General features: G+C 43.7%; 1 protein-coding gene across 1 annotated transcript in view; it reads left to right on the forward strand.

Moving 5' to 3' along the window:
* adgra2 (adhesion G protein-coupled receptor A2) overlaps positions 1 to 13,957 on the forward strand; it is a 174,763-nt gene that overhangs the window by 155,359 nt on the left and 5,447 nt on the right. Inside the window, exons 12-14 of the mRNA XM_084322572.1 lie at positions 9,358 to 9,558; positions 10,626 to 10,815; positions 11,173 to 11,381. Of these exons, the coding sequence (XP_084178698.1) occupies positions 9,358 to 9,558; positions 10,626 to 10,815; positions 11,173 to 11,381 (600 nt within the window). The remainder of the gene's footprint in view (positions 1 to 9,357; positions 9,559 to 10,625; positions 10,816 to 11,172; positions 11,382 to 13,957) is intronic.

Here is a 13,957-nt window from a genome sequence, read left to right on the forward strand (position 1 = left end):
GCAGATTTAGCACAACCTCAGCAATCAAGCTAAGAGTTACATCGCATCCCTACCACACAAAAGACACAAATAGTGCACAAACATGTCTGATAGGAGGATGAAAAAGTCCCCAGGGAACCGGGGGGGAAAACACAATCCTCCTATTTTACCCTCAATACGGCCAGTTAAAACAGGAAAACCTGTTAATATGTGAACACACTGTTCATTGTCATCACAGTCTGAGAAAGAACATTCTTTTACTCACTTGTCACCAAGCATAGCTTCATAGGTTAGTTACCTTAGTTGTGAGTACACGGTACATATAAACACCATGATGTTTCTCACACAACAACCAGATCATTACATCCCGATTTGCACGGAGAAGCTAACTGCCAGTGACAAAAACAGCTCACACATAACCCGCAACGTATCCTAAATGCATTGTAGCAACACACGTTTTGGGAAAAACACCGTTATTCACAATACATTTAGCAAAGTAAAACCAGAAGACGTGTTATGAGGTCTGGTCGCAAGCTATGAACATGTAACAATGACATAACACTCACCCAGACAGGCCGCCGTTCTGAACCTCTCCTCACTTTTTAAGAGAAAAGAGAAAACAAGATGTCAACACCGCTTCACAACGGTGATTTTACCACACCCGACGGAATCAGCACAATACCAACTGGCCTGTGTAGCTGACTTTGAACATGAATCTGCCGCTACCGCACATTCATGCACATATCCCCTCGTGAAGGAATACTCTCATTTGGATATGAAAGATGGGGCCTTAACACGGTGACAGAGAGAATCCACTCGTCCAAAACACACAGGGATCACCAGTGTCAATGGTCGCGGCCCACTAGTTAAAACTATAATGGTCTTCAGACCAAGGTCTCCTGTCGCCTAGGTGGCTGAACAAAGGACCCTAGCCTGGGGCCGGTTTCCATAAACATTGTCAAGTAGCCCCCATAGCACTAACAGACAAGTGGAGCCTGCCAGCAAACACTACTCACCCAACCTGGAACGCACCGCTTCTCACAACAGCGGCATGTCCGACAGTTCAGCTGTGGCCTGACAGGTTTCACCCCAACAAACACAGCAAGGAACTGCAGTTGAGAAGCATGCAGCGGCGTGCTCCCAATACGAAAAGCCGGTGGAGGGTTTTTAGAATGATCATCATCTTCTAGACACTCCAGTACGAAGACAATATCGCAGTATTTTCTCGAAAAATAGTGAGAGAGAAAATAAAGATATGATGTCAACGTATCCTTGTTTCCCAAAGCTGTTCCTAATCCAATTTCTTCCATCATGGTGTCAAGTGTGGGGATCTACCGAGGCACTTATTCCTTGTGGTGAAAGCGAGAAGGAGGAGAGCAGGTGACCACACACCTGCTTATGAAGGTAAGCTGATGAGGGGTGTGGTCAGACTAATACTGGTATTAGAGGTACATTTGTGGAATTTATTCAGTACGCGTGCACGTACGCGAGATAGTGCAGTGTGATGCCAAGCAGAGCCTCTAACGGCACAGAACTCACTTTTCTATATTCTCGCCATAGCAACGACAGGCCCGGCCTCTCTTCTGGTTGTCATGTGACGCGCTGTCATGGCAACGGTTTTTAACCTTTAACACACATCAAACTGCCGTTTCATTACTGTCAAACCTCTCTCTCTGACCATTGTGCCTGCGGCGGCTCTTATCAGTTGTTGTGTTCTGATGGAATGCAAACACCCTGCTCGCTGCTAACACTGACTGCCTCTTGCCTCTAAACCGCTTCCTCCACCGTCACCAGGCACAGCTACCTCTCTGACCTGGCACCGTTAGATGATGTCATCTCCCCCCAATCTATACATCACATACATTGAAAAACACCGATATCTTTCACCGCCAACAACGAGTATACTCGTTATTTGATCGTTATTTGTTTTATTCGCTATTTCCATTCATAAATCATCCAGGAAGGCTGTGGTACCATAGGGAATGAGTCTGAGATCGCAAAGGTCCAATACCGCCGCCTGCCGTCTTGCCGCCGGTATTGCACATCCTTGGAAACTCTCTGGCTTGGGCTGTCGATCTAAAAAGTCTGGTCCGGGTTTTCCTAGTCGGGCATGGCGAGCGGTTATAACACATGGATTGAGGATAATCAAGCACTCCTGGTTCATGTTCTTTGGTGGATTATGTTGGCAACACGATCGACATCAATACTTGGAATGGCGATCAGATAATTGGAATATTCTTTTTGGAGCTCATCCTAGTCAAGGTAAGGGCTATATGGTATCAATCTTGCATTGATCGAATAATCCCTTCCCGCGATCCTAACATATGTGTGTAATGTGTGTGTGTAACGTATTCCGTTGGTGACGATCGAAGCATAGAAACCCCCACCCTTTCATGCATTCATGATGAAACATAATACCGATAATATAGTGTTGATTTCAGATTGATTGTTGATCCAGGTGAGGAACGCCATGGTTTCTAGTGAAATGCACTAAACGCTACATAGCGGTGTTTCCTGGGATTAGACAGAAGTACTCTAAAACTATATTCATATTCACCATGGTATAAAACGGGAATGTATGGATGAAAATTATTTATTTTTCACAAATTGAACGATAGATACTCGATGTCAAATGGGCAATAGTGTTATATCCATAGCTATGATATTTAATATAGTTTCAGCCCTGCAAACACCGCCATGTATCCCTATTCTTTAAAGCGCTGGCATTCTTACCACACGGCCCACAGCAACCTCTGGCGCTGAAAGTGTTAAGTAGGGAGTTGTAACATCTTTTACTCTTTTACTCAGAGATGGTTTTACCTACATGGGAAAAGTCTGCTATCATAAACGAGTTGATAAAACACCATGATGACATTTACGTAGCAAGAGGAAACATGTGCGTTAGCACTGTAAATGTGTTATATTTGCAGCGACTCTCCCATACCTAGAAACACATGTTACTTAACTAGAGTCAGAGGTGCGCAGGTAGAAAATGTAAATGTTAAAGTCAAGCGGACGGTAACTTGAATGTGTCATTGGGAAACAAAGTACCGGAAGCTTTATTTCCCAGACATGAGTAACTGATGGTTAATTAACAGTTTGTAAACATATAGTTCCTCATTAAAGGAACACACCAACTTTTGGGGAAATTGGCTTATTTGCCATCTACCCTGGAGTTAGACAAGCAGATACATACCATTTTCTTCTCTGTGCATTAGGCTTAGGGAACAGCCACACCGTTAGCCTAGCTTAGCTTCATTCACTGGAAGTAGGTGTGCCAGTGTAGCCTAGTTCCCAACAGTCACCCCCAATACACTCCAAATACAACTCCAAAACTTTCCTGTAAACATGTTGTGACCTGTGTATTTACCACTTAGAGAAATACAAATAAAGAAATTTGACATTTTTGTTTTCTAAGCAGATATATACTCTTGTTTAAAAAAAATGGCTTTTGAGGTGATGAAATCACTGCGCCCAGGCAGCAGTGGTTCGGCAAAATATACAGTATCTGCTTAGAAAACGAAAATGGATAATTATTTTTTTTCTAATTCTTTCTCCACATGGTAAATACACAGGTCACAACATGTTTACAGGAAAGTTTTGGAGTTGTATTTGGAGTGTATTTCGACACTGTTAGGAACTAGGCTACACTGGCACACCTACTTCCAGTGAATGACGCTAAGATAGGCTAACGGTGCGGCTGTTGTTCTCTAAGCCTAATGCACAGAGAAGAAAAGGTTATGTATCTGCTTGTCTAACTCCAGGGTAGATGGTAAATAAGCTAATTTCCCAAAGAGTTGGCATGTTCCTTTAACACTTTGAATGCCACGAGGTGGCGCCAGAGGTATCGCTTCAATGCCACCATCGGCACCAATGTTACTCTTAATATCGCCTAATCTATGTTTTAAATTATGGCTATGTGTCTAATCTGCCCGTCGCTTATCAAAGAATCCTTTTCCAGTCAGTGCTGTCAAGGCAGATTGGTTTTTTATCGCTTCATTTCCGTTTGAGAGCCTTTTGAAAAGCATCCGTTTTGAGGTAAAAAACAGTTCACTAGACCATTCTATGATAATCGTCTTTTACTGGAATATTCCAGAACGTTGATATTCGTCGGCCTATTTATGAATCGTTTTCAAATAAACGCTAGATGATCAATATTATACGTGCACGCAAGCACATTCGAGCCGCGTACGGATAATCGCCGTGTTCATTTCCTCTTGGACTTTTACAGTGAAACCGAAAGAGCCCATTTCACAAAACAGCCTATATCTTCATCAAAATTTGTCTGATTATCCTAACACTGATAACATAGATTCCTTACCTGACATCAGATGGTATCCAACTGGTATATTCCAATTCCTGATCACCATTCGAAAAAATCGATAAATGTATGGATCCAACGTGTGTACAGCACAGTACATGATTCCGCAGGGCTGAGAGGCTCCAGAATGAACTGTGGTAACCCCGGCTGCATCAGTGGACTGGAAAATGTGGAGTACAGGATTTTTTCCCCCATCCATTTTCATTGAGTCCATTCCAAAATCCCTTATGTCATCTGGGAGACGATAGGGGGCGCTTTTTTCCACATCTGATCGCCGGCGGTGCTCGGGTATACTCGGGTAGGCTCGCGTGATGCAATATGATAAATATAAAAAAAAAATTAAAAAAATCCGAGAAATCTCGTGAGTGGCTTTCAACATAACTATCGGAAACCCGAGATATCTCGTGTGTGGCAGTGAAAGTGTTAACACCTAGATACTTAATAATAATTATTTTCTAAGTAAGTATAAGTCATGAGCGGCTGACAGCATTCTGGAACACAATGCCTTTTTCAATGATGGCCCCGGAAAATAATAACGGTATGAGACTTGGTCATGAAATAGATGTGAAGAACAACGACCACCATAACAGATCAATGATCACTCATGACGGGGGACGATCTGCATACAAGTATTTAAAAATCTCCTTGTCATTTAGATGTGTAAACATGCAAAGTTATTTAAAAAAAAAATTAAGTAGTTATTCCCTGATTTTATGGGTTTCGATATCTAATTCTAAACATCATTAATTCTTATTCTTTATTTCTTTATTCTGAAATGTTCTAACCAATACATGGTAGTAGAAGGTTTAAAAAAAAAAAAAATTAGTATACAAATTGAGCTATATTTTTCATTTTGTTTAATTACATTAACGGGAGAGTGGCTTGGCTACAGGTGACATTCTATTAAATTAGAATTAAAAGTATAGATTCTATGGTATACATAGGAAAGCTTAGGATAAATTGCTCATTCTGGGCTGACCGGAGGTGCAGGAAAGGAAGAAGTTGTACGCGAAGGAGGTATCAAATAGGTACCTTGTACGGCTCTGTAAGGGAGGGGGGATCAGGGGTTTATTTGTATATATGTATGTTTTTATGCTCGGCTCTCAACGGGACCTCAACAGTGGGATGTAAATCCATTGTGAATTCGCACTCCAGAAGTATTACCAACAAATACAAAACAATATGTATAGATTATGGCTAGTTTGAATATTATGATCTGGAACACTGGGGGAATAAATAATCAACATAAACGCAAAAGCGTGCTCACATTGATGAAAAACAAACAGGTTGATGTGGCTCTCTTAAGCGAAACGCACATTTTAGTGGGAGACAAAGCTACGTTAGCGGACAACACGTACCATAACATTAGTCACTCTTCCTTTGGAACGAGAACCCGTGGAGTTGCTATAGTCGTGAAACGGAAATTGAATATTGAATTGAAGGGAGTATGGTCTGATGCAGATGGTCGGATAACCATAGCTAAGATTATACACAAGAATAGGAAAATAGCACAGCAAGGACTTGTTACAGAACCTAAAGAAATAAACGCGACATTCAAAGAATTCTACTCCAACTTGTACAAATCAGAAACGACCTTCGATCAAAACAAAATGGATACATATCTTAATCAAATTAACCTCCCTAAACTTTCAGAGGATGACGCTAAACAGTTAGAAACACCGATCACACTAGATGAACTTAGGGAGGCCATATTTGAAATGCAAAGTGGTAGGGCTCCTGGAAGAGACGGTATCCCACCAGAAATGTACCTTTCTTGTTGGGACATAATTGGACCCTTATTACTAAATATGATTTTATACTCAGTCAATGAGGGGAACTTCCATAAACACGACAATATTGCACTCATAACAGTCCTCCTTAAAAAAGACAAAGACCCCACCGAGTGCGGTAGTTATAGACCCTTAAGCCTCCTGGGAACCGATATCAAACTGTACTCTAAGGTATTAGCCATCAGATTACAAAAGCATATGACGTCTTTAGTTCATCCGGACCAAACTGGCTTCATAAGAGGCCGCTTGATCACCGATAACATAAGACGATTACTACACGTACTAGATGCTAACAAGGACGACACCACACCTAAGGCGATGCTGTCCCTGGATGCAATGAAAGCTTTTGATAGGTTGGAATGGTCGTATTTATGGGCAGTATTAGAAAGGATGGGGTTAGGAAAAGGATTCATTGATATGATTAAAGTATTATACAAAGACCCATCGGCCATGATTACAACAGGTATAATCACCTCCGAAATCTTTCCGGTATCACGCTCTTCTAGACAGGGTTGCCCTCTTAGTCCCGGACTATTCGATTTATCATTAGAACCTTTGGCACAATATATAAGACAATCCCAATTCATAGAACCAATCGTAATCAAGGGCACACAACACAAAATTAGTTTATATGCGGATGACGTAATACTGTTCATGCAAAACCCTAACACCGCAATGCCTCATCTTCTCAAGTTGATTGATGACTTTGGCGACCTATCGGGATTTAAGATAAATTGGCCAAAGTCGGCTTTCCTTCCACTTAACGCCCCTGCAAAAAATATACGCCTTCCAAAAGAAATACCAATGGTTAAACACTTTAGATGTTTGGGAGTTGAAATATTCCCTACCATAAGCCAAACGGTGAAGCACAATTACATAGAAATCCAAAATAAAATAAAATACGACTTTGACAGGTGGTCAAAACTTTAAAACTCAGTACAGGCACGGGTTTCAATAGTTAAGATGGATGTCTTACCTAGAATTAACTTCATCAGCTCAATGCTACCGTTACCCCCTCCAGATGGTTACTGGAAAAAATTACACTCTTCCGCATACAAATTTATTTGGAATAACAAAACCACCACGTATAAAAAGATCCACCGCACAGAGAAACAAAGCCGACGGAGGTATGGCATTTCCAGATTTTTTCCACTATTTTAAGGCGTACACTTTAAGACCACTGACAACCTGGTTTGATCCCCAAGCATCTGTATCCTGGAGAAATTTAAAAGTAAATATAGTAGCACCACATAGACTGCAGGATATAGTATATACCAAATTATCAATTAAGCAATGCGAACTGAAATTTGGCCCCATAATTACTCATGCGATCCGGATATGGCGTGAAACACAAAAAAAATATTCTAACCCACATAAATGGCATAATCATACTCCCTTATTCAATAACAATGCACTCCTGATTGGGAAACGACCTATAAGATTCCCTAGATGGGAAAAGCAAGACATACACACATTAGGAGATGTTTTCAACAAACAGGGTGTTTGTAGTTATGATGAAATACACAAAAAAATGTATCTCACCGGTTCCACATATTATTTTTACGCACAGTTATTGTTATGTTTGAAGGCTCACGGTGTTCCATTAAGGATACCAATTGTACACCACAGATACCACAAATTCTTCTATGAAAGAGAGACATCGAGAGGTTTTGTATCAGATTTTTATCATCAATTACTAACGTCCTCGTATGAAACCCTCCACCTAGACTCAGTCTGGAGGAGGGATATACCAGACCTGGAAAAAGATTTTGATTGGCAAGAAGCCTGGGCAAATGTTCGACTTGCATCAAGGAACCCGGACCATCAACAAATCAATCTTAACTATATTCATAGGACATACTTGACTCCTATAAGACTGAACAGAATGGGTCTTAAACAAGACTCCAAATGCTGGCACGGTGGTGTAGTGGTTAACACTGTCGCCTCACAGCAAGAAGGTCCAGGTTTCGATTCCCGCTTGGGGACCAGGTTTCCATGATGCCAGGTACCCAGGTGGGGTATCTCCCAGGCCTTTCTGTGTGGAGTTTGCATGTTCTCCCCGTGCTCGCAAGGGTTTCCCCCCCCGATAAGATAAAACCCAATGGAAAAACATGCACAACAACAGATCGCTAACGCTGTGGCGTCCTTGACGAAGACGGGCGGGAGCACTTGGATTGGTCCCCGGGGCACGGCTCACGTTGACGCCCTATCTGCTCCCGGCTGCCCATGGGGGGAAGGACGACGGGATGGGTCAAGTGCAGAGACTCAATCGCATCGGCGACTGAGAAAAAGACAATGCATGTGTGTGTTTGTGTATCCCGGTGTGTGTGTGCCGCTCCAATTGCATGTCCAGTTCGTTGCATGCCGAATAAAGACCCCCTAAAGAGGTCCTGCATTTATTTATTTTATTTCCTTATGTACAAATGGGGACGAGGGGACATTTATGCACATGCACTGGGACTGCCCACCAGTTAAGATATTCTGGAAAGAAGTGACCCAGCAATTATCAAATCTCTTAACTCTGAATATACCTGTACACCCCTCTGTATTACTGCTGAATGATGTTTTTGAGTATGCAGTATCTATACAGCTAAAGAGATTGGTTTTATCTGGTATCACAGTGGCTAAAAAGCTGATAGCATCACGATGGTTTCAACCGGAAAAAATGTGCCGGAAGGTCTGGATTCTTACATATCTCGATGTGATTTATCTAGAAATATCTACAGCAAGAATTTTGGGTCTCAATGAATCCAAAATGACAATGTGGTTAGAAGTGGTGGAGAGAATAAAAGCTAGCATATAATGGTGGTGTCTGGTTAGGAGCGAATGATAATGGATGGATTATCCAATGGGGGGTCCGGGGGGGGGGGGGGTGCGAGCAAGAGCATATGTGTGTAGGGTATTAGATAGCAGGTATTAGGGGCATATCTTGTATAAGACATTTATCTAAATGGTGATTTCATTGGATGTGCACTGTTAATTAATGCTTGTATATCTAATCTTGTGTTGTCATGTTTGTTTATGTGTTTGTTTAAAAAATAATAATAAAATAAAATACAAACTAATCAGAGGGACTGGGAGACCCATGTTACAGACCAGACACTCTATATCAGTGATGGCTGTGAATGAGTGTAGAGCTATTATTTTAACATGTAGACCATTTATTTTAACAAACTAAGAAATACCACTTACAGCACCTTTAAGTAAACCATTACAAAGAAAAGAAAATTGCCCCCTTTTAAAAGTAAATCCAACTGCTATTGACAGACCTCCAGGAACATCGTGATGGAGGCCCATCTGATTCGACCGGCCCACTTCACCGGCATCACCTGCACGGTCTACCAGCGGCGTGAAGTCCTGACGGGGAACCTGGGCATGGATGCGCCAGAAGACGTCTACGAACAACCGCTCCGGTTCCGCTGCACCACCGGCACCCATAACACCTCCCTGAATAATTTCCCCCTGAAGGTGAGTAGTGAGTGGACCTTCCCCTGAGCTCATCCACAACACCCATAACACCTCCCTGAATAACTTCCCCCTGAAGGTGAGTAGTGAGTGGACCTTCCCCTGAGCTCATCCACAACACCCATAACACCTCCCTGAATAACTTCCCCCTGAAGGTGAGTAGTGAGTGGACCTTCCCCTGAGCTCATCCACAACACCCATAACACCTCCCTGAATAACTCCCCCCTGAAGGCGAGTAGTGAGTAGTGAGTAGCTCATCCACAACACCCATAACACCTGCCTGAATAACTTCCCCCTGAAGGTGAGTAGTGAGTAGTGAGTAGCTCATCCACAACACCCATAACACCTGCCTGAATAACTTCCCCCTGAAGGTGAGTAGTGAGAGTAGTGAGTAGCTCATCCACAACACCCAGCGTTGTGATGAAGTTCCCGTGTGGCAGATGTCACATCATGGATCATTCATTAACTACTGTGCTATTTTTGAAAGTGGGTAAGCGCGTGATTACAGAGTGCAGGCAGTGCTAGCTCTATTGACAAGCTAAGTATTTATTATTGCAAGTTTGCAGTGTTTTCAATGGGATCAACAGAAAGCTTGACAAAGAGTCTTGACAAAGGCCGGTGGGGCCAATGCTAAAACACAGTATAAAATTACCCTTTTCTCTCCGAAGTCTCCTTTCAAATCCTCCATTTCCAGTAATGGCGCCTTCTTCTGTGGTTTCCTGGGGAAGCTCGATGAACACATTACCATCACTGTTAACCATGTCATGTCAAAGGAAAGGACACTTCGGTGACAAAAGGGTAATTCTATACTGTATTTCAGCAGCGGCTTGTGTTTTCTCCCCACCGGCATTTGTCGAGACCCTTTCTGTTGATCCCTTCAAAAACACAATGCAAACTTGCAATAATTAGTTCGTTTTGACTTAACCCTCAGACCCTCAGCTTTGACTTAACCCACCCCTCCACTCCACTTCTGCACCCCTGGCGTACTCTACATGTACTCAAGTCCATCAAGGTGCATTATTGGTGTATTACAGTACGTATTACAGTCTCTCTGATCTGTTTCTCTCCAGAATTCCGTGGCCCTGGCCTCTGTGACGCTCCCGGCCTCCCTCTTCCCGCCCGACGCTCCGGCAGACTGTAAGCTGCAGTTTGTGGCGTTCCGGACGGGCAGCTTCTTCCCCCTCTCTGGAAACTCCAGCGTGGCGGGGGAACACTCTCGCAGACGCAGCGTCAACACCCCTGTCATCTTCGTCGGCCTGGGTAAGGAGGGAAAACCGAGCTCTCTATTCGGAACGAAAGTGAACGGATATTATCCACACACCGCTGAATGTTTAGCCCGGCGTCCCTTTCACTACCACACTACTACCAAAGGGTTAACCCTTTCACTGCGACAATACAGAAGGTTAACCCTTTCACTGCCACATGACAATGGGTTAACCCTTTCACTTCCACACTACAGACGGTTAACCGTCTGTAGTGTGTTAGTGAACCGTCTGTAGTGTGGTAGTGAAAGGGTTAACCTTCTGTAGTGTGGTAGTGAAAGGGTTAAGTTCTCGTAGTCGATCAATAATATAGTTTCAAAATAATACTCGATCACTTCCCTCTCCTCTGTGACAGACGGCTGCAGCATGTGGAACCACTCGGAGGCCATCTGGGTGTCACTGCGCCATTTGTCCCCTGGCAACGACCCAGTGGCAGCCCAGTGGAGGCTGCGGGCCCTGGAGAGCCACGGGGGCTGGAGCCAGGAGGGCTGTCATCTGGTCCACAGCGACAGCAGCACCTCCACGCTGCGCTGCTCCCTGCTGGGCAACTACGCCGTGCTACAGGTAGGGCTCTCGTACTCTGTTACAGTAATGTCTCTCTCTCTCTCTGTCTCTCTGTCTGTCTGTCTGTCTGTCTGTCTGTCTGTCTGTCTGTCTGTCTGTCTGTCTGTCTGTCTGTCTGTCTGTCTGTCTGTCTCTCTCTCTCTCTGTGTCTCTCTGTGTCTCTCTCTCTCTCTCTCTCTCTCTCTCTCTCGCTCTCTGTCTCTCTCTCTCACTCTCTCTCTCACTCTCTCTGTCTCTCTCTCTCTCTCTCTCTCTCTCTGAGTGGAGAAGGTGTAAAGAGTTGCAATGGTTAAAAACTCATAGGAGTAGGTTTAGGGGGGCTTGCCTTGCAGGGGACATGTCCCCCTCAGTATTGAGAAGAAGTACATCTCTCCCCCTCAAAACATTTAGCTAATGAATGAGAGAGAGCCTTACTGCATTATATTCCATTATATTTGTGTCAGCGGTTACCTGAATGTTGTCAAGCTATTTCCACCAAGAATTGAGGCAGAAAAGGCACAAATTGGTGCTTAAAAGTGCACCAGAATGCAGCAAATGAAGTGTTTGACACTTAAAGTTTCCAGGGGCAGGTCCCCCAAATCCCCTTAAAATGCCCCCCCCCCCCCCCCCCCAATGCTGAAACCAAACCTACGCCCGTGTCTGAACTGATTGTAAATTGTAATATGATACCTAAGACTAGGGGCGTAATTATGGGGGGGGACACGGCCGGAGACATGTCCCTAGATGTTTTCAGAAGGCAGTTATTGTCCCCTGCACGTTTTTACAGTCCAAAACAATGTTACACGATAATAAACGTGACGCGCCGCTGCACTAGGAGTGGACCACACAGAAAACGGCTGCTTGTTCCATCTCTGAGCTCAGGTCTCTGACGACGTGACTGAGCCATTGTCATGCAACGAAAGGTAGCCAGGTGAGCACCCGGCGGCCTGTACCCGTTCCGCAACTGTAAGTTACTTCCGGGGTAGGCCTGATTGGCCCCGACAGGCACGTGACGCGGCAAACTCAGGACGCGCAACGAGGCTGCTGAGAGCTGTCGCGCGGAAATAGGCTGTCTATTGCCATTCTCTAACACAAACTCTAACCTTAACCAGCTCCTTAACAGCGCCTAAACTTAACCGTTCTAACCTTAACCAACTCCGAAACAATGCCTAACCTTAACCTTAACCTTAACCATGCCTAACCTTAACCATAGAAAGAATATTGCCATTCTCTAAGACAAACTCTAACCTTAACCAGCTCCTTAACAGCGCCTAAACTTAACCGTTCTAACCTTAACCAACTCCGAAACAATGCCTAACCTTAACCTTAACCTTAACCATGCCTAACCTTAACCGGCGAAAGAATACACGTTAAAAAAAAAATCACGTTAAAAAAATAAAAAATTTGATGGGATTTGAACTCGTCAACAACGGACCGCAGGACCGCAGGACCGCTGCTCTGCCAGGTGAGCTGAAGCGCCGAATGAAAATCATGGCGGATTAGGGCGGTTACATAATCTCGCAAGCTCTGCCGCTCCGCTCCGCGGAGCGTGCCGCGCGGCAGAGAAAGTTGCGCGTCACGTGCCTGTCGGGGCCAATCAGGCCTACCCCGGAAGTAACTTACAGTTGCGGAACAGTTACAGGCCACCCGGCGAGGCGGGACGAATCGCATTTCTGTGTGCGCGCGCTAAGTGCCTACCACAGCGGTCTTTGCATAACAATAGCCATGTCGTCAGGTGTGCTCAATAGCACCCCCCCCTTAAAGTTTGGTGTGAAACTGTGAACGATGGTCTGTGTGATTGCCATGAAATGCAACAGCATTGCTTGGTGTCTGTGAAATATCTGTCTATGACCTCGTATTTAAAAGCCTCTAGGCCAGGGGTGGGCAATTATTTTTCCCAGGGGGCCGAATGAGCAACTGAAAATATGTTGGAGGGCCGGGCCAAAATTCCAAACTCAATTATGCATAATATACATTTTATTTCTATATAAAAAGCAGTAAATGGCATTGTTTTGACCCCTGGTAAGAGTGTATGTTATTATTTGGCAATTAAAAGGTGAGGTTAGCTTTCAAAAATATAATTTATTCAAATAGAATTTATTTCCAAAATGATAAACAAAATGTGAAACATTAATAACAAAGGGCATTTTGAGTTTCATATACTATTGAAACAAGGATTTTCTTAGCTTTCTAAAGACATCACATCATCTTATAGCAAAAATAAACAAGACATGTCACTGAACTGTGTAAAGAAAAGTGTCCCAGTTTTGTAGCCTTTTTTACTTTACTTTATTTTTTTTAATTATCATGTAATCTTTCGCGGGCCGGTCAGAATCATCCCGCCGTACAATGCCCAGGTCTGCTCTAGGCTGTTGTTTTATACATTATAATAAATAGCGCGATATATCTCCCTCTCTCACGTTCCGAGACTCGCGCAGCGTTATGACTTGTCATAAGTGAATTGTATAGAAACAACTTGCACAACTGATTAAATTTTTTTTTAAATCTACAAAGCCCCACCCCCCCCCCGCGCGACCTACAACTCTACGCAACAGACCACGCCCCCAAATGTGTCCCCTCCGCGTCTATACTTTCGA

The sequence above is a fragment of the Notolepis coatsorum genome (genome assembly GCF_963971535.1).
Source record: "Notolepis coatsorum genome assembly, chromosome: 10".
In the NCBI taxonomy this organism is placed as follows: Eukaryota; Metazoa; Chordata; class Actinopteri; order Aulopiformes; family Paralepididae; genus Notolepis; species Notolepis coatsorum.